The 25,067-nt window shown below is 39.4% G+C and overlaps 1 protein-coding gene across 3 annotated transcripts; it reads left to right on the top strand.

The window, feature by feature from the left end:
• Nucleotides 1–897: 897 nt before the first annotated feature.
• Nucleotides 898–25,067, top strand: CAPN7 (calpain 7). Of its 3 annotated transcripts, XM_063303968.1 has the most exons (21): nt 898–1,081; nt 4,869–4,977; nt 5,616–5,773; nt 7,631–7,698; nt 8,472–8,666; nt 10,177–10,263; nt 11,721–11,847; nt 12,772–12,857; nt 13,770–13,863; nt 14,067–14,213; nt 15,084–15,190; nt 17,373–17,493; nt 18,199–18,343; nt 19,408–19,507; nt 19,934–20,069; nt 20,751–20,826; nt 21,586–21,731; nt 22,565–22,627; nt 23,480–23,610; nt 24,064–24,156; nt 24,247–25,067. In XM_063303968.1, the coding sequence occupies exons 1-21, from the start codon at nt 980–982 to the stop codon at nt 24,389–24,391; spliced, it is 2,436 nt and encodes an 811-aa protein (XP_063160038.1). In that variant the 5' UTR covers nt 898–979; the 3' UTR covers nt 24,392–25,067. The 3 variants fall into 3 exon arrangements, with proteins under 3 accessions (XP_063160038.1, XP_063160041.1, XP_063160040.1); XM_063303971.1 differs by lacking the exons at nt 19,934–20,069; nt 21,586–21,731; XM_063303970.1 differs by lacking the exons at nt 898–1,081; nt 4,869–4,977 and having other exon boundaries at nt 5,708–5,814.

Genomic DNA, 25,067 nt, shown 5'->3' with positions numbered 1-25,067 from the left:
TTTTAGTCTGGGAAGATTCATTCATTTGGGGGTCTTTTCACCGTGTCAGGATTCTTCACGGTGGTTGATTTAAATTTTTCTCACGCTTTGCATCTAGCCGGATGGTCACTGGACACCAGTTTGCAGCTCATAAGAGGAGGACCAGAACAGGTGACAGAAAACCGTGAAATAATGATGTTAGTATAGCTGGGACTGGAGAGCACGCCACCCTCCCATTGCCCAACACGCACTTGCAGGCAGAGTGTTTTTTTAATGGAACACGTGAGATATCAAAGGGATATGTCATTATAGAGCCAGGCACAGAATTTGGACAGGGATGAGTAAAGATCTAAGGAACACGTCAAGCTGGCTGCAGGCTAGTTGGCGTCTTGGGGGCTGGTCGAGATTTAAGGCTGAACATCCAGATCAACTGCGGCTGCGCCTCTTAAGGCGACCCTAAACTGGGTGCAATAATATAGGCCATCGCCAGATGGCAACAGACACGTGGAAAACTGGCCTCCATCTAGTGGTTGTCCAGATATTTGCAGTTCAGATCCAGCAAAAGGAAGATTTGAGTATAAAAAACAGCAGTTCCGTGGTACCAAAGTCCAATCTTAATCGAGATTGGCAGCTCTTCCTTGCTGTTCCGGGAGGATAAAGGAAAGATACCAGGAAATTCCGCGTCCGGCAGTAAAATTGTCACTTTCAGTGCCTGTGATAAAATGTTTGCCTTCTGAAACTTAAGCCAAAATCAATGGATGATTCTTCCGAGGGCCACAAGATTCGGCTGATCGCATTAAAGCTGGGGTCTCTAGTCCGCATGCGCGCTACGCTATAAATGTTCCCGCAAGAAAAGCGAGCGTTTCCCTTTTCCGGGCTGGGGCGGGGCTACGGGGGTTGCCGTGACGTCAGGAGGAGGAAGTGGAGCCAGAAAGTAACTGGCCTGTGCTGGGGCTGCTGAAGCGAGGGGGTCCCTGGGCCGCGCGGCTCCTCCTCCGCCATGGACGGCGCCGCGCAGGAACGGGACGCGGTGAAGTTTGCCCAGCTGGCCGTTCAGAAGGACCAAGAAGGGCGATACCAAGAAGCGGCGTTTTACTACAAGGTACAGGCCAGGGTGGCCGGGCGCCCAAAGGGAAAGCCCAGCGCGCTTATGAGGGCACCCGGCATGGAGGAACACGATCTTCTTAGCAGATTCGTTTGTAAACCGTCCAGAGTTGTTTTCGAGATGGACGGTAGAAAAGTACGATCGATCGATCAGTCCGCCCTTCCCTTTTCAGCGCTCACCCGGTCGGAGGAGCGGTAGAGGCGGCTGGTGAGAACGGGTAGGGCGTTGATCGACGAAGCAGGTTGTGTTTGCTCTGCTGCTTATTCATAGACTAGAATTACTTCCCGCAGCTTCGTCAAAGCTGGAGCCTGTGCGCCTCCTCACTGAAACAGCCTTTGGGGATAAAGAGATAACTACCTTAAGCTTATTTTTTTCTCAGTATGAGTCTTATTTGTAGCTCCCATAAATAGAGACCCGATTGGCTGAGGTTAATGTGAGCAGCTGGTGGGGGCTGTTACTCCGTTCCCAATTCCCTTCTCCACCTGTTAACTCTATCTCATTTTAAAGTGTGCATGTGTATATCAAGGAGTTGGGTAAAGAAAACATGGGGAATCAAACTTATTTGTGATGATTAAATGAGTCGGCTTGTTTTAATCCACATTTCAGTCCACTGATCCTCATGCATGTTTGTTGATGTACAGTTTGATAAGCAACAAGGGATGAGAAGCTGTTTTTAAAAATTTGGACTGAACTATCATTGAGTCTCATACTTTTTTACAGGCACAAATCTGCACCCTGTAAAATGTGAGACTTAACATTTTGGCCCTGAATAGCATAATTACAGTGGGGATGCAGTTATTTCCACAATATTTGGAAAACCTAATTGTAGCATTGGAAGTTTTGTGCATGACATGAGATGACTTTATTTGCTTAGTCCACACATTAGAAGATAATTCCTATATGTTAAGGATCTTAATTCACTCATTCTGATTACCATTAATTTATCATTTATGGAAGCCATTAGCTTTTCAATTCGTAAATAAAACCATTTTTTAACAGTAATTTCTAATGTTTCCTCACTGCAGTTAATGCCTAAGGTCTATAGACTCCATCAAAAACTGCCTATGTTGGGGAAAGGATGATAGCATCATTTACATAGAGCAAAATAGATATTAGATTGTTATTGAATATTAGGGGATAAAATTCATTTTTTGATAAGGCTTGTACTAAACAATTGATACTAAGATTAAATAGAGAAGGAGTCAGAATATATCCTTGTTAACTCCCCTTACAATGGAATCGTGCTTGAAAGATCTGAGTGCTGTACATCTGACCTGCAAATATCTATTTTTTGTAGAGCATCATAATTAGTTTGATATGTTAATATGTTTCCTACTACAGATTAAGATTACTATGGTAACTAATCATTTTGGCTGGGTGAAGAGGTTGAATTTACTTGTCCCCTTTTCACGTGTTAATGGTTGCATTGCCTAAGGGAGGAACTTGCCTGAACTTGTTTTAGTTTCAGTTTCCCTTCTGTGTAGGCTTGCAGAGAGTATGCAGCTGAGAGAAATCTCTCCTCTCAGCAAACAGCCTTTAAATATGTTTTGCTTTCTGTAAATAAAATTATTTTTATAGAAATGCCTGGTGTGTGACTTTTCTGATGTCTCCTGGGCCAAAGGCTTTCTAGCACTCTGCCAACATGATAAGTCTGTTGTGGATGTGTTTATTAATTTCTTAATCTCTTCCTGGAGATTGAATCAAATCTGTGAAGGTACATCGAGAAAGATAGGAATGTTTTCTGCCACATGATTTAGCATGATGCTATGGTGGATCAACCTGTTCTGTGGCCTGCTTGCTCATCAGCCAAGACTTGCTTTTGATCTAGCCAATCAATAAGTTTCTCAAGCAGGTGTTAGGTAGATCATTTACTAATAACACTTATAAGTCTCATTGGCCCTGATGGTGGGGCTTGAGGAAGCTATGTTAGAGCTTAAGCCACACATCCTGGGCCTTGGTTTGTAGAAGAACCAAAGTAGATTCTCTCAGCATAGTAACAGCAGCCTGCAGAATAGACCTTTTTCTGTTCCTTGAAAAAGAGCATTTACCTCACTAGGCCTTAACATTGGTGGTTCTGGAATGGAGATATGGCAATAGCCCCTTCCAAAATAGTATTGTCCTAGTGTGGAAGATGTAGTAATTCTACAGTGGATGTTCTGTTGTACTGTCTGTACCATACTTGGTGTTCTGAATTAATATCCCCCTCGTTAATGGTTTAGCCTGCTCAAAGAACTAGCATGTGCACTTTCTGTTAACATATAATTCCTCAGAAATCTCTAAAATGTTTGCAAAACTTTGTTCAGTCATGCTGGCTGTAAAGAAACTTAATTAAACTCTCTGGGTTTAATTGAGATTTGGGAGATTAGATCACTTTTATTAGCTACAGTATTTAGGTTACCATTTTAATATTTACATGTTACGTTGGATATTGTATGGAACATTGATCTATAACTAGGTAAATAAATATTTTTAAAAGATAGAAAAAACCGTGATCCCATCATTATGTTCCAGTATCTACTCTGGCCATAATTCAAGATGCTGGTTAAATTTTTTAGCTGAAAATTCACATGGTTTTTTGTTTAGTTTTGGCAGATTGATTGATTGCATCTCATGAAGATTTCAAGAGTGAGTTTTTGAAATGCCTTCCTAGTGCCAATTGTAAATGACAGGCATAGGGGAAAAGTGTTTAGTAATTGTGTACTGTTCCACTGGAACTGAATAAATCTTATGATTCCAAGATATGTTGTAAAACCTATTTATACAGGGTGACCAAAATTATATAGGCAAAGCAATGAGAATTCTGGTGTCAACATCAGAAGGGCCCCACTATGGAATGGCTGACAAATCAAGTATCATGAGGCCAATCATTCAAATATATGGTTCCTAAAGATAGAAGATATTGTGAAAACTAATCTCAGTCCTGTATGGCTATGTTATATGTAGTGGAGTCATAATGAATTACCCTTTTGCCTCCTTATTCCATGTATGTAGATTTTCACAGGTATTATTTCTATATAAGCTAATCATTTGCAGGAAAAAGCTCACCTTGTTTTATGAAGTATGGCTATTTTGCTTGTTCCAAAATGATCAATCAAGTTTTTTCAGACATCTAAGATCATATCCATATGTCTGTTTTGGCTTATCCCAAAGATTTGAACACAGGAATATCCCAGACCATTTATCTAATAGGACAGTCAGGTACATGCTTTGAAGATTATTCACAGTACTTTGGACCTGAGTGAGCACAAGCACATACCTCTCAATTGCTAAATAAATCAGTCCAACTTTAAGCATCTTACTGTAATGCAGTAGCATCCTGTTTTGGGCTCATACATGCTTAAGCCTGAATAAGATAGGCTTCTTTAATGAGGCTGCAGCTTCATGTGACTATCTCAATCCCAAGGGCATATCTAGAGCCTGCTTTTAGATATTTGTGGAATTTAAGGGGCAAAAGAAGAATTAAGCCATCTATTGTGGCCCTTATAACTTTCTATTTTAAAAAAAAAAACCATTTTGGCCCTGCTCAGTCCAATGTTACCATGATGCCATTGACCTGATTGCCCTCAAGGCTGATTTTTTAAAAAAGCTTTAATTTTACCCACAACTAGAAAGGCAATTGTCCATAAGTGTGCAGGTTTTGGGAATCCTTTGCAAAATCCTAAAACTGATGCCTGCACCATGTTTTAATGAGTCCTTTGCAAACCACTTGCCACATCTGTTTATATTGATATATAATTAAAATCCTTAGAAAATTTCATACTTGTGCTATGTTTTCTTTCTGCAGGAAGCTGCACAAGCTTTGATTTATGCTGCAATGGCAGGATCAACCTTAGAAAATATTCCAGGGAAAATAAGTGAATATTTGGAAAGAGTTCAAGCTTTATATACTGCAGGTGAGTAAAAAAACAAAACAAATCCTTTCTGTTTTCAGTTTCAGACTAGCCAACTTATATAGCATCATCCCCCTAACCCAGAACCACATCTCTTTATATAGGAAATGAATATTCTTCATGAACTCATGAAATTTACAGAGAGGGGCCCCATCTTTTCTTGTCTGGAGTTACAGGAATTTTGTAATGTCTGAAATGACTAGACTCCTTTTAAGATGAGGTGGTTACTCCCTTTGAAGTTTCTTGCATTGCACTTCGTTGTTTCAATCTACCCCAGTTTTTGAGAATGCAGTTTAAACTGTTCATTTGTACAGGGCCTTGCGTATGGTTTACCATAAATACTTAGCAGTTTTCACATGTAAGCCCAGAGTTACTGATGAATACTATTTTTATTTATTATTTACCTATTAGTTAGATTTGTATCTAACTTTGGTGCAGGAGCATAAGGTGGCATAGTTAGCCGTGCAGTTCTTCCCCACAATAATCCTGCAAGGTAGATTGGGATGAGAGAGAGAGACTGGTTCAGTCATCCAGTGGTTTTTAAAGTAGATGGAAATAACATTCCATGTAGTCTTAGCTCTAATAAGAAAAGTTTGTCAGTTACTAAATGAGGCAAGCTAATAATTTTCTTCCTAATTCAGTTCAGTCGCAGAAAGTTGATCCCTTGAAATCAAAGCAGCAGCTGGACCTGGAACGTGCCCACTTCCTAGTTACCCAAGCTTTTGATGAGGATGAAAAAGGCAACAAAGAGGAAGCCATTGAGCTGTACACAGAAGCGGTGGAACTCTGTTTGAAAACAGTACGTTAAGCTACAACTTAACTTGGTGGATTTATGTTATGGTAAGAAATCCTTCCATTTATTCAGGTGACTTTCAGGCAGGGTGTGTGCATACATCCATTTGTTTCTTGACTGTTTTAGAAACTTGAATATACCGTATCTGGTTAGAGCCAACAAGAAAGACCGTGGAAGGGAGTAGAGGAAATCTCCTTTTTGTGGTGGGAAATTTCAATTAAATTAACAACCAGTGTTTTGGTTCAGCTCAGCCCTTAAATTACCCTTCCGTTTTTTTAGTGGAAAATATGATGTATGTGCATACCCTTCATCCCTGGTTAAAAAAGTGGTACCTGTGTTTCTATTCAGGAAGGTATATTTTCTCTGATTTGGAATACTGTAGGGAATTACCTGTCCTGGGCCTTTGTTTCATGTTTATTTGAACATTTTTCATATTAAAGGGATATTCTAGAATGGCTTTAGTTACTTTTTCCAGCAAATGTATTACACTATATGCTGCTGAAATCGGAACAGAGGATTTGAGCATTTTTCAGCCCCTTTTCCCTGGATAGCTGTGATATCTATTCCTGCTCTGTTGAATTAAATGCTAAGGGCTGGAGCTGAATGAAATTAGTTGCATTCAACAGTTGTTGAAATCAGTGAGACTTGGCTATGGTTATAATGAACTTACTCCAGTGATTTCAGTGAAAGCCATGACCAGATAGATTATATCACAACATTATATTATCCTTTGAGTTTAACTGCAGTGTTTCAGGTCTGAAGGAAAAAAGAAGCTTCAGAGCACATGAGGGTATTCCTACAACACCCCTCTGGAACTCCCAAACACTTCTTTTCCTGGGATCAGGTAGCAGCTGCAGAAGATAGTTGCCAGGTTCTAAGAAAAGATGCAGCTCATACCAAAGCACAGCACAGCCATGTGCATCTGGTTTGCAATCACAGCCTTAATCCAATTTTAGTACTTTGAATGTTGCAGGTACCACTTTTTTATACTGTTTTAGTGAGTAGGCAAAACTCCTTAGAGGAAGAGCTCATAATCATGATGTAACTCCACCAAGTATGATTCTTCTCTCCTCTCCTCTCCTCTCCTCTCCTCTCCTCTCCTCTTCTCTTCTCTGAGAAAGAACCCTTGTATTTTGAGTTATATTGAGTTTATTTTTGCCTTATTTCCTTAAATTTTTGAAATCTTCCTTCTGTTTTAAGTGCTGGAGTTAATGTTACTAGACCTGCTTTGTTCATTAATTGAAGCTGGACCTAATACAGAGGGAATTATTTTTCCCTCTACGTTTCTACAATAACTATATGATCAATGATTGGAGGACCACAGAACTGTTTTGTTCCAGTTGGAGAATTATGGTTAATTAGAGAGTTGGATTGATTACAATAGTGGTGTTTGCATGACAACTAGCCAGCTACATTTTCATCTACAGGTTCTGTGATTGCAACATGTATACAATAATTATGGTACAGCGTGCTATGCAAACCAAAAATTGGGTTAATTAACTGTGGGTGAGCATGTTGTGCAGACAAAACCATTGTAAAGTGGCTATGTACATGGGCAAAAGTCTCATCTGTATCTCAGAATACAGTTACAATACAATACCAGAACATGAACGTAAGAAATGACTTGGTGGCTTTAGTTTTTCTCCACTGTGCAACATCAGCTTCTGGTCAGCTGTACTTGAGCACCTTGATCTTATCTATTGGTGTGGGAAGATGCTAATAATAGGCTGATATGATTATACTTTCTATAAACAGTTGTGTAGTATATGTCAATGATATGAGTAGAAGAACTAAAATTTACTGACAGCTGATTTATTTTATCTATACTATTTTCCTTTGCTTACTTATTTTTCAATATTCCAGTCTAGTGAAACATCAGAGACGGTTCTCCAAACAAAACTGAAGCAGCTAGCTCGGCAGGCATTAGACAGGTAAACTTCCTGGAATTTTGAACATGTATATTTTATTATAGCTTCCGTTATTTCATCTCTTATAGCACTGAGTGTGGTAGGTAGAGGAGAGACCAATACTTTTCAAACAACCAAAAAAAAAGGTTCCAAACTTATTCATAACCACCCCTGCGTTTTTATTTTTCAGATTATAACAGCCTACAGCAAAATAATTTACCTCCTATTTTCATAACTCTGACAAAGTAATGTACAAAATAAAAATATAAAGCAAGGATTGACATTGGGGTCACCCTAAATGCCTCCCTTTCCAGTTTAAGTAATTCACAAATTACTTAAACAAATTTTAAGAAATTTGTTCTGCAATATCTGGAAAGCCTTAGGCCTCCATACTCACAATTCAAATGACGATCCAGAGGACTAGGACATAAAACGTGTCTGAAGTATACAAGAAGGCATTTTAGTTTTTCAAAAGTAATGCTGAATTTTTCTCTGATTGTGTTTTGTTCAGTGTTGATATAAGACAAAAAGGTTTGGCATAATTTTAAGTCAGAAAGCTTATATGTAATAATAGGTCATATGCATATGATTTAGGTTTTGTGTAAAGTAACTTGGAATAATTGAGTTGAGCTGAATTCCCAGCTACTCATCAGTTTAGTTGGTGAGGGCAGAATCCAATGATTTATTTGACACTTGTGGATTTTATGTCTGTAGGGAAACATATAAAAGCAAAGGTTTAAGAATGAACATATTGTTCTTGCTGTATTTCAATTGACAACTCTTTAACTTAATTGTAGAGCTGAGGCACTGAATGATTCAAAGCCATCTCAGAAAGACAAGCCAGCTCCAGTGAAGCAAAGTCAGCCAGTGAGAACGTTCTTCCCATTGGGACCTGACTTTTCCTTGAATGATAAGCCACAGTCCGTCAGACCGGTTAATGCTAGTGAACCTCAAGGTCAGCGATACACTGCAGAGGAGATCCAAGTACTCAGGTAAGAGGGATAATACATTCTACAACATCTCTGTATAAAACGTAGTTCGTAATCTAGGCTGCAGTCTAGCCCATTGAACAGAATGGGGCTGGATAACCTTTAAATAAATGTGTATAGGATTGCATGCTGAGGGATGCTGTCTTAGAGAGCTGATTGTAGCAGATTGTCTATATAGACCGCAGTTGCTATTTCATCGCTCTTAAAACCAGCATGCAGACTTGTTAATAGATGAGTGTATTCAGAAGATCAGGAAGTCAATCACATTTTCCCCACGAAGCAGATGAAAGAAGGAAAACAATTGCTAATAGTATGGTTCGAAGTTTCCTTCAAGCCATGCTCAGCTTGTGGTGACTTACCTAGACACATCCATACAGTTTTCTTATCATAGGAGAGAAGTGGTGTGTTGGCCTGAACTTCCCAGGTGGTCCCTCATCTAAGCTGCTTAGCTTTCTAGATCAGACAAGGTCAGCTAGATGCTGCCACTCCTCTTGGAGATTGGTATGATATTGCATGGTAAACAGCTGAAATCAGCTTTCTTCAAGCTGGTGCCTTTCAGTTGTGGTGGTTGCAGGTACTCAGAATAACCACGTTCACTGGGAATTTGAGGTGTTGTTGCTCATTGCATGAAGAGGGCATCAGCATGGGGAAGGCTGATCTAGCTTTTGGAGTAAAGAATCACATTTTACATCTTTAAAACAATCAAGCGTAGTACTTTGATTAAAGCTGTAGAAACATCTAAGGGAATGCTGCAGGAACAGCAGCTGACTCGGTTGAAAGAGATAAACCAATCTGGTTGTCCGGAAAGTTTTATCTTTTCTTTTTAAGAAATCCTTTATTACTAGACATTTCCACATTAAATTGAGGTAGAAATATCTAAGATTGATATGGAAAAAAAGAGTAGTTCAAAATCTGTTAGCATTAACTGCCTATGGCAAGCATTTAGTTGAAATAGTGGTCAATGTTAGTATTTGAATGAGACTACCTGGAAATTCTAGGGCTCTTAGATTAGGAAGTTGAAAAAAACTTCCTGGAAAAAGACCATAGCAACCACTTTGTATTGATACCAGGAAAAAAGTATGGATGCAGTCCAAGAAATTGATTTCAACTCAAAAATAGTTTGATGGCAGTACTGCCATAATCCATGGGATCTAGGTTCCTCTCAGCAACTAAGAAATTTATTTAAGCGTAGTTTTTAAGATTTCTAAGTTGAGCAGTGTGTAGTGTTAATTATTCTACCACACGTCTCCATTGCTTTGTAACTTTGAAAGATGGAATGGTGGAATACTTTTAAAACAATAGCTTGCTCTGTAAGCAGAACTTTCCGTGCAAACTAAAGAAAAAAATGTGCTGATGTTGTAAGATCTATATGTTCAATTCAGGTCCTCATAGCAGGAAGGAACCCAAATACTAGACGGAACAAATTTAGCTCCACCTTAAGGTGATGGCATGAAGAGAAAGAAGTAGAGTTTGAACAGGTCTGTTTTTCTGACATCTTGCCCCTTGTATTTAGGAAGACATCAAAAATAAATGGCATTGAATATGTCCCTTTCATGAGTGTTGACCTGAGAGAGCGTTTTGCTTTTCCAATACCTTTCTCGTAAGTTTATCTTTGTACTCAACAAATACTTTTTTCATTGCTCACCATTAAGAACTTTCAGTGTTGCTGAACTGTGATAATAAACTGCCATTACTAGTATGCATGTATGTATGTATGCCAGCATGCATATATCTCCATATGTGAGTATGTGGGTGGATGGACAGACAGACAGACAGACTGAATTAATAAAAACTTGCTCAACATCAAATTTTGCTGTTTTGGAAAAAAAAGCTTACAAATTCATGTACTATATGAATAATACCACATCAAGCATATCTGATAAATTGCCATGGCACATATTACTGCATGTATCCACATTTTAAACAAGAATGGAAATTCATAATACACACAAACAAGGCATTTTTTTTCCCTCAGAGTTCTCTGATATTGTGTTTTCAAGATTTCTAATATTCTGATGGGCTTCTGCCAATAGGGCAGATGTGAAAGAGGAGAAGCATTTGAAACTAACTCTCCCTAGACAATTTTCTTCTTTTTATTGGAAATGTCCCCCGTGGCTTATTATGGAAAAATCTAAATTTATGCCAGCAAATTATATGTCAGTTTGGCAATCTGTTAAATCAGTGGCCTCTTGCAGCATATTTTCTAACCAAACTTTACCATACTTCCCTTGGCCTCTTCCAATGTCAGAGTTTTGTTGTCTGAAATGTGGACTTGGATAGGTATGGGAGGAATTCCTGGTCTATTTCCCCTTTTAAGGTTGGAACTTTTTCCAACTTTGGAGTAAAAATCCCCCCAAAAGTGGTCTCTTGGATTACCCCAAATAATTATTCTGAGGTAGTTGTAAAGTCCATTTTTAAATTCCAAGATTCTGCTCACACTTTCTGTAAGTTAAATATCTCCCAAAGGACTGTCTGTTAACACTGGCTGGGTTAACGTATTATGCTAAGTCATGGTTATTGAATAAGCCATAGTGGTCTTATGCATACATAATGCTAGGCCATAAATCATGGTTTACAAACATAAGGGTAGGGTTTGCACACATCATACATCATCAAGATCATACATCATGCTAAACTAAAACTAACTAACACGTTATGCGTTGTAGTTAGTTTTGGTTTAGCATGATGTATGATCTTAGCTAATGAAGGAATAGCTTGTAGATTCATAGAGCCTGGGTGAGTTAGAGGACCTATGTGCAAGGACCTCAGAAGGAAAAAATTTCAGAACTAAAATGAGGACCATCCTATGATACAGAGATTAGTTTGGCTGAAGTGTAACAGGCTCTGATTCAGATTAGGAACCTACACGAGGTTGATTAAGAACTGGGAGTGGGAAGCTAGGAGCAAAACCATAAAAACGTAGTTGCTGGTTTTCTGCACTGCAAATGTTTAGATTTTCGTTGTTGTTTTTTTTTCCTTACCCTGAACAATAATATTTGATGAAATGATGTTTGTCAGCCAGTGGATTGTATACTTAACAAGTAATTTTGATTTCAGAGATAAACGTGGCCCATTGCCCTTGTCTCCCAAGCAAAAGGCCATGTTTTCCCAGTGGGTGCGGCCAAATGATATAACAAATAATCCCACTATGATCTATACTGTGTCAAGCTTCAGCATTAAACAGGTAAACATGATCTTTCTTTTTCTTTTTCTTTCTCTTTTTATCTCTCTCCTTTGTCTATAAAGTTGCTTTCTAGTATATATGCTTACAGTTTTGTGAAAGCTTAACAACCGCAATCAGGACTAGCAACTCTGTCACTAAGCAACGTGGTCATTAAGTGAGAAATCAGGTGACCGCAACTTGCGATTTTACTGCTGGCTTCTCCATTGATTCTGCTTGTTGGAAGCCGGCTGTGAAGTGCGCAAATGATGATCACGTGACTGTGGGGTCATAATCACTGCGGCGGTCAAAATGTGTGCTGGTTGCAAAGTACCCGGATCTCGATCACGTGACTGCAGGGACACTGTGATGGTTGTAAGTGCAAGGACTGGTCGTAAAGTTACTCTTTCAGCACCATTGTAATGTCAAATGGTCGCTAAACAGGGCAGTTGTTAAGCAAGGTCTACCTGTAACTCCATCTATATTTCGTTATTACTGTGAAAAGAAGGCTGGATTTTGCCTTACTTGGCCCCTTCTTCCTCTCTCTATTTGCAAGCCCTGCAGCCTCAGCATCTCTTCTCTAGTTTTACCACCATCATGTGTTAATGTGTTCTGGGGCCGTTGTCCAAGAATCAGAACTGCTGCTCCATTTGCACAGTCTCTGACCCAGTAAAGCCAGCTGTGTCATGAGAGTGAATGGGAAGGAGGGAGAAGAGAGAAGAGAACCAGTGAGACATGCTCATCTATTAAAGCACACAGAGAATACCTTTGCTAATATGTTTGAATCTGTCAGAGAACTGACAGATTTCTAAGTCAGCTGAAGAAATAAAACTGGCCTTGGGTTGGATCACAAGTGTTTTCATGTATTATGTCTGAAGTGTGGGAACTACATCATACGCTTCCTGAATTCTCTTTGCCCTGGTCTACGTTTACTGTTTTTGTTCTCAGACAATTGTATCAGATTGTTCCTTTGTTGCTTCACTTGCTATCAGTGCAGCATATGAGAGACGATACAAGAAGAAATTGATTACAAGGTAAAGTATTCTTTTCTGTTCAGTGGCGTGCAGTGTTGTTGTTTTTTTAAAAATAATTTTATGGTTTGGAAGTTTGTTGCCAGTAACCATTAAGTGGGAATGCACGGTATTCTGATTTAAACTTACTCTAGAAATAAATAGCCCTGGTTTTAGATGACAGGGTCAACTCTGTCTGTCAAATTACTTTTTCATATGGTGTGGTCGGTATTTCTCTGGATTGCTGGCCGAGTGATAAAGGAAAGAGATGAATTGTTCAAAAGCAGAAATGCCCTAGCAGCAGAAAAATTTGTTGTGACATTATTCTGTAAACTTAACTGTAGAAAAAAAAGGTGACCTTGTTTGTGTAAGAGATTCTGCAGTACTCATTGTGAGTTGTTTCACAAATATCATAAATGTTTGTCTTCAACAGATTTTTCATAGTTACATTCTAAATTTCACTGCAGTATATATGGCAGTTGCTTTGCACAATCTCGGTGTTCTCTTGTTCCCCATTCTGCAGTGGGACCCTAGACACAAGGTTTAATGTTAAATTCCTGCATATCAGTGGCAATATCTGAATTCTAGACCTTAAAATTTCAGGGTAAATCCACTATAACTTCCTTCTCTAATTGTTAAGTTGTTTAATTGGGTGATATCATTTTTTTTTTTTTTTAAAGCCCCAAAGGAAGCTTTCCCACAAAATTGAAAAGCAATAATAATCTATGTTTGCTGTTAGGTGCTGGAAAATACTGTGTGTGCATTTCATTCTCAGAGTATTTTACTTTTTCATGCCATATTTTCATTTCTAATGTCTGCTAGCATGATTTCTGTCTGAATTGTTGGGTAATGATGTGGAGCTCATATGACATATTTTACATATTTCATGCATCCAGAATATAGTCTAATCTTGTCTATATGTTTTTCTCAACTTAGCATCATTTACCCACAGAATAAAAAAGGAGAACCAGAATATAATCCATGTGGAAAATACATGGTCAAGCTGCACATCAACGGCGTCCCTAGAAAGGTAAAGCAGAGATTTAAACTTTTAACAAGTTTTAACAAGCACTCTATCCCATTGTCCACCGAGGTTCTAACGCTCTTGTTTTAGCTTGATTCTGCAAACCTGTTTCCTTTTGTAGTAATTTGCTTGAAAGCCTTACTGAAAGGTGTGATGGCTGCAGCTTTGCTTTGGATACTGTTTGATCTTGCTCCATCTGCTTTGTCCAGGTGATCATTGATGATCTCTTACCAGTAGATCACAGTGGAGAACTTCTCTGCTCCTATTCAAACAACAGAAATGAACTCTGGGTGTCGTTGATAGAAAAAGCTTACATGAAAGTCATGGGAGGCTATGATTTCCCAGGTTCAAATTCGGTGAGTTTCAGGTGATTCTTGGCAAGGTGTTAAAAAAAATTAGGCTGGCAAAAGTTGCATGATAGATACTTTTCCTTTTACTCTAGATCAGTTTTTCTCACTGCAGTGGCCTCCAAGCACTTTGAGGGGCAACCGTCAGCAGGGGTAAGGGTGATGAGGTTGTAGTCCCAAAAAGCTTTTTTTAGAAAGTGAGTACAAAAAATTGTAATTAAAAATTTAAAAAGTGAAAACAAAAAGTAATTAAAAATGGTAAAAGTAGGAAGTAAGTACAACAGTTGTAATCCAAAAAAGGTGGTTTAGAAAGTAAGAAAGGTTTAACATCAAAATGTAAGCTTCACTGTACAGATAGCAGTAAGAGCAGTTTCATCAATTTGCACCCCGTGGTGTACCTGCTTTTTCCAGCACGGCAAATAACGTTTCTTGGAATTAATCGTATTTTGAATTGGTGTCAGTCTTTGGGTGCACCGAGCAAATGTGAGATATTTTCCCGATACCTAACACTGACTTTAAGATGAAATTCTAGAAACAAGGTTCATTTGGTTCTGACTCTGTCTGTGCGCGCGCACATAGACATAATTGAATCCTTTGGGCCTTGTTACAATCACATTTTCAATTTAATCTCTGCAGTTATGAAAGGAGAGAACCATTATATTTGCCATCCAACAAAGAAGAAAAAAGGCATTGAATCATGTAATGCAGTTCTATCTTATTTGAAAGCTATTACAAAACCTATGATTACTGTTCTGTGTTCCTTATATGCCTGCACTGGGGAAAAAGAATTATTATTGAAATGTATGATTATCAAAAACCGTATTTTTCTGGGGATGTGATTACAATAATCTGGATTGTACATTTTTTGGGTGATGACAGAATATTGATCTCCATGCATTGACTGGTTGGATACCTGAGAGGATTGCCATGCACTCTGACAACCAAACATTTAATAAGGATAATTCCTTCAGAATGCTTTACCAAAGGTAATTTTCGCTTTAATTTTTGAAACAGTTCCAAAAATGTTCTGGTCACAATGTTGTAAAAGCTCAGGATTTTATTGAACCCATGGTTGACCCTTGTTTTTGGAGGGCCTCCGGGAGAAGCAACGCCTAGAGTGTAGACGTATGAGGATGAAAAATGAAACTGACTGAGCACAGGTACATGAAAATGCAAAAAGGAAATAGAAGATTAAACAGCCCTTTTCAGGATGGATAATTCCCTTTTGGGAAGGAACCAGTTGTAAGACCTTTGCTTGGGTATTATGATCAGTTGACTGGCCAAGGTCATCCAGCCGGCTTTCATGCCTAAGGCGGGACTAGAACTCTCAGTCTCCTGGTTTCTAGCCCAGCGCCTTAACCACTAGACCAAACTGGCTCTCTTAGCTTGCTGATAAAGTCTCTCAGATTTGCTTGAGTGGTCTAGAGTGGTAATCTTGTCATATTATCTGGGATCCTTTTGATCCTATAACCTCTGAAGAAATGGATAGAGTCTGTCTAAGAAGTCCTCTGCCATCCATTGCCTGGACCCTTGTTCCTTGTGGCTTCCTCATAAAGCCAGAAAATAGGTGGTGATCATGTCCTGAATCTGGGAGATTGTCAATGCCATTTTGTGGGAGGGGGTGTTACCCTCCCCTCCTCAAGAGGCTCTCCATGGATCTAAAGGGGGGTTTATCTATTGCCCAGTCCCCAACCTGTCTTTTTCAGCAAGTGTTGTTGAGACAGTAGTGAGGGACCTACTACGGAGTGCCCTGGATGAAACAGATTATCCAAACCGTATCAGTCAGAGTTGAAGCAGGGGTGTGGGACAGAGACAGAGGCAGCTTGGATCACACTAGTGGGTGACCTTTGTTGGGATCTATGTGAGGGTAATGTGCCCATCTTGGTCATATTATCTCTCGGTGTCTTGATCATGGTGTCCTTTTGGGGTTCAGGACTTGGGGCACTGTTTTACAGTAGTTCTACTCCTTCCTCAGTAGCTGGTTCCAGTCAGTGGAAGTAGAAGAGAGATAACTCAGTGGCTGCTCCTTTATGGGATGCCATAGAGGCCAGTCCTCTCCCCACTGGTACTTAATTAAACCACTGGGTGAGATCATCCAACGTTTTGGGTTATGGTATGCTGATGATATTCAGCTCTACATCTCTACTCTGGGGCGAGCTGGTGAGGTCCTGTTTTGATGTCTGGAGGCAGTACACTGGATCCTAGCACGACAAAGCTGTTTGTCCATTGGGATGCTTAGGTGGCTCCGGTGGTGACTGGGTGAGAAGCATTACACCTGAAGGGGTAGGTCTGTGACTTGGGGATCTGCCTGAACTTTGTGGCTCCTGCTGGATCTGGAGGTGGAAACCATGGCCAAGGGGGGCTCTGTCTAGCTGCAAGTGGTGTGCTCTTTGTGGCCCTACCACAAATAGGGTGAGAGGACCTGGCTATAGTGACTCCTGCCCTCGTCACCACTCAGTTGGTCCAAATTGCAGCACCCCATATATTACCTGGCAGTTATTGGGTGGAGTATATTACACCTGTAGTACAGGCCCTGAATTGGTTTCCTCTTGGCTTCCAGGTGCAATTGGTATTATTGGTGTTAACCTATAAAGACCTTTATGGCTTGGCTGCAAGCTACCTTTAGGACTATATTTGCCCACTGGAATTGGCCTTACTTATTCTATCTTGCTGGGAAAAGCAGCCAGTGGTTCCCCACTTTGGGGAAGTATGGGGGCCAAGGCACAGCGATGTAGTACCAAAGGTGACACCTATGGGACAGTCGCAGAAATTTAAATAGAGTCCAAAGACTCCTTCAAGTGTAAAGATAAAACTATGATATGTTTGATGTTCCAGGATTCAGTTGCCACGGGTTGATATAAATGGGCTGGCTTACTTGGAAACTGCACCAGACTTCATTTCTTAACATTTCTAACTAAAGCTCCTGAATGTTTTTTTTATAGGCAGGCAGGCAGGCAGGCAGGCAGACAGACAGATAGATAGATATAAGATACAGATACTGTATCTTTCCTAGAATTTTCTTGAGCATCAATTATGCCATCATGCAGTTAAACTTTCCAAAATACTATCTGTTGGGGTTTTTTTCCCCTTTAGAAAACTAAATCGGCCAGCACTGTATGGGAAACATTAGCAGCTGCGTCTAAAGTAAACTTTTTTGTTCTTGGCCAGATTTCACAAGGGTGATGTGCTTATTACAACAGCCACAGGAATGATGACTGAAGAGGAAGGGGAACGGTGGGGTTTAGTGCCAACCCACGCCTATGCCGTTTTGGATATTAGGGAATACAAGGTAACTGTGAAATAAGACCCTTTGGACATGGTCTTGCAGTTGGTATGCGTGCCTTTTTTTGTTTTTTGTGTTAAACTGATCTCTGGTGCTGCTGCTCAAAAACTAGGGGAAAGAAAAACTTTGAAAAATCTGTCAAAGCAGCCATTTCAGCCCAAAAGTGGGATTAAAATGCTTTAAATACTGGAATAATGTTAAAACAGAGAGGCAAATGAGTCCAAACCAGAGGTTACTTATGGTCCCTTAGCTCCTTTTTTGGAGCTGTTGGAGCCCCCTCTGCCCGCCCACCCACCCCTGATATTTGGTGAGGAAATACCACAGCTCAGTTTTATGAAGTTTCAGAACCTCTTAGAAACAAAATAAGCCTCTGGGGGTTTTGATATACCAAATGTCCTTAAAAAAAAGCCTAAACATAAAAAAGAAAACAACCTAAAAACATCAGCCCTGCCTTCTGTGGTGATGTCATGTGTCCCCTCAACAGCCCTTCCAGTCCATGGTGGTCAAATTCCTTTAAAAACAAAGGGTTCCAGATATAGCACTATCATGCTAATAAAATCTGATTTATCCGGTCATTCTAGGAATGACATGGCAGAGAGAAATCTTTATTGTAATCCATGATTAGTAAAATTAATGGCATTTAATTTATTTTCTTTATTCTTAAAAAGAAATGTATAATAAAGTCATATCCTATGTCTCCTTTTTCTTCAGGGTCTTCGCTTCCTCCAGTTGAAAAATCCCTGGAGCCACCTACGTTGGAAAGGGAGATACAGTGAAAATGATATCAAGAGCTGGACCCCTGAACTTCAGAAATACTTAAATTTTGACCCCAGAACAGCCCAAAAAATAGACAATGGTAAAAGAGCAGGATGAGTTTGAACAAGCATTGCTACAGACGATTTGTTTCTCTTGGCATCGCCTTTGCGGCTCAAGAGGAAAGCTGGAGACATAGCAGAGAAATCATGTCTCCCAACAATCCGTAATAGGGGTACAGTCAAGGATGGTGTTTCCCAAGGCAGCAAAGCAGCGGCGTCCGGATCACTGACAGAATCTTCTGCTTAATAGCTGTTTAGAATCCCCTTGCAGGACTAAAATTTACAAAAGCTAGTAATGATATATGATACAGACTAGTGCGTATGTACCAGAGAGTAAACACCACTGAAGTAGTGAGATTAACCTTGGAGTAAATGTGCATAGGAAATTGCATCTTCAAGAGGGAAGCTTTATCTGGGTAAAGTTGTGGATTGGATGGGTGAGTTCAGGCACCCCCACTGAGCATTTTAAGATTTGGCAGAGGAGTGGTAGTGAGTGAGAGCCAGTGTAGCTTAATTTATCATGGTGGCTAAGGAGCCTAGCTGTAACTGGGGAGGTCACAGAGTGATTGGGGGCCAGTCCTGCTTTAGTTCAGTGTATTTCACACTTGCTCATCTCACAGACACAAGGTGGGATAGAAATAAGTAAGAAGTAAGACAAAGCAAGAAGACAAAGCACAATTCATCACTTACTTATTGCATTGTTAGAAACAGGAATCAGTGGTCATCATAGTTTTAAAAGGTCTCGATGAAATTACTTTACAGAGAGTGTCTGTGCCTGTAAAAACAAACACTGAAATGCAACACTGACAACTGAAACCTTTTGCCAATTTTCAGCAAGCGGAACATCATAGGCTAATTTCCTATGAAGTCTGAGAAGTATTAATTTATGACACAGTCTTGCAGTAGTGTGCATGCTTTCTGGGAGTAAGTTTCATTAACATCTGTGGGACTTATCTTTGAGTAGGCATGCATGGGATTGCAGTATCTTTGCTTAGTCATTTTTTCCTCCCATTTGTTAATTTAATACTCACTCGCTGATGTTGGATGATGAGTCATTGATGAACATTTTTAAACAGTTTTTTCCTGCATGTTTCTCCTTATATAGGGATTTTCTGGATTGCCTGGGAAGATTTGTGCAAGTATTACGATGTTATTTATTTGAGCTGGAATCCAGGACTGTTTAAGGAATCCACCTGCATTCATAGGTTTGTCCAGTAGAAAAGGATATAAAATGCTTACACTTCCTGTATGCCTATTGCAGATGATAGGGCTGGAAATAATGGGCATATTAAGTCATTAGCCTCCCTTAGCCTAACATTCAAGTATTAATCTGCGATGCCTTTCTTTACTTTTTGAGTCCGAGAATAAATGACTCATGTATAAACTGGTGGAATTGGATTACTTACCACAATGCCATCACTTTTTGAGCATTTGTAAGCTTCAGGCTTGTACACGTACAGCTGTTTTTGCTTTATTATTTCTCCTTAAATAGTATTTCATGCTAACTGTCAAAACCACATGTTCAGAGCAAGTGGTAGCCTTTGTGAAAACATAGTATTTAACTGTAATTGTTGAATTGTGATGTTTTAAATAAGCACCACTCTATTTCAGCCTTCCTCTTTTCTAAACAGCACCTGGGATGCCAAACAGGGTCCTGCGAAAGATGCTTACAGCTTGGCTAATAATCCACAGTACAGGCTGGAGGTTCAGTGCCCACAAGGTGGTGCTGCGGTCTGGGTTCTACTCAGTAGACATATTACCGACAAGGTATTCATCGCTTTTCCAAATCACTTCTAAGGGAAACATAATGCAGCTCTAAGATGTGGGTGTTCTTTATGACGTTTTTGCTACCAGAGGGATAGTAAAAAACACATTTGATACATCTCTCTATCTTGCATGAGTTGGCAGCATTTGATGCCTGATCAGCCAGCCTAGCAAGAACTTAAATTCTTGCTATGTCCAGTCACAGTGGTACTTCACTAACTACATTGTAAATTAGACATGAGCAGAATGGAAGAAATTGAATGAGCTCCTTTAGCCTAGAGCTTCCATCCACGCAAGGATAACCACGTTTTGTCTCATTTCAGTCTCCAATCAGAGTTCAGTGACTCCTGATAAAGATTGGGTACTAATTCTTACCCTGTAAAAGGAAAGCTTATTTAAGTATTGAAGATGAATTTTTCTCTGTCCAAAATTTGCAACCAATCAGGTATATTCCAGATCAGTTGGTCTACAACAAGTTTCCAACATGTCTGGCAATTATGGGAGCTGAAGTCCAGTATCATCAGAGATTGTTAGATAAGGGGAGTTGCTTGGCTTCGGAGGTCTAAAACAACTGATCATCGTTAAGACAAAGAATAATGTTGAATGAAATCATGGCCATAAATAAATGTTTGCTTTTGGGGAGTAAATGAACATCAACTAATTTTTGTAATCACTTTTCTACAGGATGACTTTGCACACAACCGGGAATTCATCACAATGGTTGTCTATAAAACTGATGGGAAAAAGGTATACTACCCTGGTATGTATATCAAAAATCTCTTTCCTGCACTTAAATCATTCCTCCAATTTTCCTTTTTTCTTGACTCATTGTTGAAGAAAGATAGAAAGTTTGGATATAGCTTTGGGTGATAAATATGTTTGGTAACAACAGCATCCACTGGGGGTGGTGGGGGTGTCAAAAAAGGCAAGATGGTGGCCACAGCAGTACAATCAATAGAAAATGGGCAAAGCTTCAATCCTACTGCATGGGGATCGTAAAGCTTCATTCTGTCCTAGAAGTCAGGAATCACGCTGAGACAAGGAGTAGGTCTCTAGTGTTTATTACTGCTACATAAGACCGAAAATCCTAACAAACTGAAGAAGCGTGGGAAAACCCAGACAGATAAACCCCAAAAGTTAAGGCAGGTCTGATCTGTGTCTCTTTGAATGGCTGCTTAATTCCTCAGTACTACGCATGCATTTTCCCCCCTGGATAGAGGCCCCCTCCTGCTCGCCATCAGTACTCATGACACATTCATTCCCCTTAATATATATTTTCATTGATTTCTTGGATTGGAAATATGGACTGAAAATGTAAGATCCGCCATCTATCCATGTATTTGTGTGAGGAATTTATTTTGGAAAGTTAGAGGTTATTGTATTTATGTTGCTTCGCTATTAGTGCCCTTGTATAATATTTATTTATTTATTATTAATTATAATAATTATAATAATTTCAGGTTGGTCTATTCTAAACAAATTTTTAAACACAGATGTACCAATCTCTTTCTATTCTCAGCTGATCCTCCACCGTACATTGATGGGATTCGAATCAACAGTCCCCACTATCTAACCAAGATAACACTCACTTCTCCAGGCACTCACACATTTACCCTTGTGGTCTCCCAGTATGAGAAACAGAACACAATTCATTATACCCTCAGGGTGAGTGCGTATGAAGGCTTTTAAAAAACATTAAATGGAAATCCTTAGCAGTACCACATCTAGTCCATCAACTTCCATGACCTAATTCTGAAAAGAATTACGTATACGTGATAAGCTTCACATGTACAATGGCCTCTGATTAGGGTAGAGTTACCACCAGAATGTTATCTAATCCAACATGCAAAGTGAGTTTGCCTGCGTTTCCTCTGGCTCCATAATTTGAACGCCTGAGAAACGCCACAAGTTTAAGTTGCGTGAAAATACTGCCAAATAAAATGGAGGCCATATTATGTATTGCTCTAAGTATTCTCTGGCATATCTCTGTGGATTGGAGATACAGGAGCTTCTATATATCAAGGGTGCTTAAAATCCTACTACCATCTTTAAGAGGGAGGAGAATTTCCATCTTTAATCCCATTTCATCAAGTAGTTTTACTTGAAATAATCACTTCCTCTGCCTAAAAAGTAGGCCATAATTATTGGTTAGGCACAAGGGAATCTGGGGTATCAGAAGAAGCTTACCACAGATAAAACTCTCCTAACTGTTACGGATCAAAAATACCCTGTGTTCTCTGAAATGCTGCTTTTGGATAATCATGTTTGCTTTAAAAGCAAGTTTTTCCCATTATTTTCAGGTCTTCGTCCAAAAGATCATTATATAGATATATTGCAAAAGTTAATAGACCGTGCAAAAAACTGTATAATCATGTGGCTTTTCAGTGAGAAAGAAATCAAACTTGCATAGTTCCCAATCAGTTCCAACCTTATATGTTTCCCCAGTGTCACCCTGTCCAATCATTCTGTGTTAAAGATCAATTTCTTCTTGATCTTAGGTGTATTCAGCATGCAAGTTTACCTTTTCTAAGATACCAACACCATATACTATATCAAAAAGGGTAAGAATAATTAGATTTGCTAGAGTCACCTACTACGTGTTGCACATGCCTAACTGTATAAATGTTAGGCACAGACATACAAAGTAAGATAGAGATTTCTTGCTGTCTTCTTTTGTGGGTTTTTATCACATAATATTGCATTAACTACTCCTTGTATGGGATTGAATAGAGAAGCTGTTCTTAATGTTCAGGTGACTTGGGACGCTTGATAGTTGGAAAAATTTGATTGCATGACCAGCGTAGTTTAGGTCTAGCCAGTTTTAACAGCAGGAAGGTAATGTAATTGCAAGTAATCTTTGAAGTCCTATGTTGGTCAGAATGGCTCAGATCTCTCTTGGGCTGCCTCCCCCAACAGGAGGGCCTCTAAAGCTCTTAGAATAGCTTACTGGCTGAAAATTCTGGTCCCAACATATTTAGTGGTCATCAGGTTGGGAGAAGACTACTGTAAGGCATAGCCTTTCTCATTAATCCACAGTAGATAGGTTTCCATATCCTTTCGCCAGAATTAAATGATCCCTAACAATCTATCTCTGATGTATCATTACCCGTCAGATCATATAGAGGTGTGAGCTAGAAAGGAGCCTGCCATGATCAGAAAAATGTAGTTCATGTTCCTGTATCAAATCCAGTTTCCTTTTCTGGATCGCTTATTCTCATGTCCCTAAAAGTATGTACAAAGCATGGGGTCAAATTAAGTTAAAATGGGATTTGCTGAGGAGTAAACTTTGTCTTTGAAATGAATGAGGACCGGTTAAGTAAAAAGAGGTTAAATTAAATTGGAAGTAATTTTTTTAGGAAGAAGAAGAAAATAGATGTGCTGGCTGAGAAGCTCTTGGGTTGATTTTCCTTCAGGTGCATGGGCAGTGGAAAGGTCGCAGCGCCGGTGGATGTGGAAATTTTAGAGACACTTGCAAGAATAATCCTCTATACCAGTTTCAGCTAGACAAGACTGGGCCACTCCTGGTTGAGCTACGAGGGCCAAGGTTTGTGCAGTGTTTAATGATTGGAACAGTATAGTTACTACTTTCAATTAAGGCTTGCAGACCAACCTGACCCATTGTTTCAATCTGATTTAAAATACTTGGTTTAGATTCACCAGTAAGAATTAAATTGTTATCCATAATTTTCAGCCCTTATTGACAGCAATAAGAGCTAGAAAGTGGTTTTTAAAAGAGTTGTTGTTAATCATTCTCAAATTCCGAGCTCAACCCCAAACTCTGAGGCTGCTTTCATACATCACAGTAAGCCATGAGCAGTGATTACAGACCTCAGTGGCTAGGTTCACGTGATACCCTTGGTAAAAGTTGAACACTCTTAGCACAAAACACGGGTCCAATACACATCCAGATGGAATCCGAGAATATATACCACTTTTGAAAAGGACTTCTAATTTTGCTATAAACTCAAAAACCATCCAACTTCTGATTGCTATATAGGCAGTACAGTGTTGGACTTGAAGTTGTGACAGTCTCTTCAGTGGGAGACCCTGGATCTCTGGCCTTTCAGAAGAAAAATAGCGGTGATTACAGGTAATAGCTCATCTGATTTCTACATATTTTATTGCTGTCATACTAGATCTTATATTACATTGTACTTCTCTCCCTGTTTAACTTCCCAAGGTGTGGCTTTTGCTATCTGGAAATTGAGAATGTTCCTGCCGGTACTTACAATATTATTCCAAGCACTTTCCTCCCACAACAAGAAGGACCATTTTTCTTGGACTTCAATACCGCTACCCCTCTTAAAATATCACAGCTGCAATGAGGTCACTTACAAAAACATTTTTTTATAAAATATGGCAAAATACAACTGTCACACTGAAGAGCTGCCTAAGAATCTACCTGAGAAAATGTTTACGCAGGATACACAAAAGGAATGTGGACTATCATAAGAAGAATTGCATTCTGAAATTAGAACGTCCTGATACTGTCTTTATGGTCCGTTCAAAACAAAACAGAAAACTTGGATTTCTCTTATTTGTGCTGTGGCAAAGTTAAGGGCAAGCAAAAAAGTTTGCTCATGTACCCTGATATTTTATTTTGCATGGCTTTACTTGTAAAATTTGGCACTTTATATATTTTAAGACTAAATTTTCAATTGCATTTCCCTCATCAGCTTTGGTTTTTCTAAGTAATATGTCAAAGAGCTTCAGTTCTAAGGCAGACAGAACTATCTGGGATAGTTGTCCTGGAGAAAAATTGTTACTTAGCCTACACTACTGCCTTGTTGAGTCAGCTGATTTACTTCCATCAATTATAAGATGTAGTAAAACTGATGCCTATATATCACTGCTTGCTGGCTAGTAGACCTTCATGCAAGGGGTGAAAGAGCTGGATATACAGAATCTATAAATCTGTAAATAGAGTGGCATACTTTATACATCTTGGGCCTTGATTTACGATACACGTTTGTCAAAGTACAGTGCAGGGCGTGACGAATA

The sequence above is a fragment of the Candoia aspera genome, chromosome 4 (assembly GCF_035149785.1).
Source record: "Candoia aspera isolate rCanAsp1 chromosome 4, rCanAsp1.hap2, whole genome shotgun sequence".
NCBI lineage: Eukaryota > Metazoa > Chordata > Lepidosauria > Squamata > Boidae > Candoia > Candoia aspera.
The sequence above is the reverse complement of the archived record's forward strand: the minus strand, read 5'-3'. Positions and strand labels throughout refer to the sequence as shown.

Excerpts from the sequence above, each read along its gene's own strand:
- CAPN7 (XM_063303968.1), top strand. The coding sequence starts at position 980 with ATGGACGGCGCCGCGCAGGAACGGGACGCGGTGAAGTTTGCCCAGCTG. Across the intron at positions 7,699-8,471 it reads GCTCGGCAGGCATTAGACAG|AGCTGAGGCACTGAATGATT; the intron begins GTAAACTTCCTG and ends ACTTAATTGTAG. Across the intron at positions 8,667-10,176 it reads GAGGAGATCCAAGTACTCAG|GAAGACATCAAAAATAAATG; the intron begins GTAAGAGGGATA and ends CCTTGTATTTAG.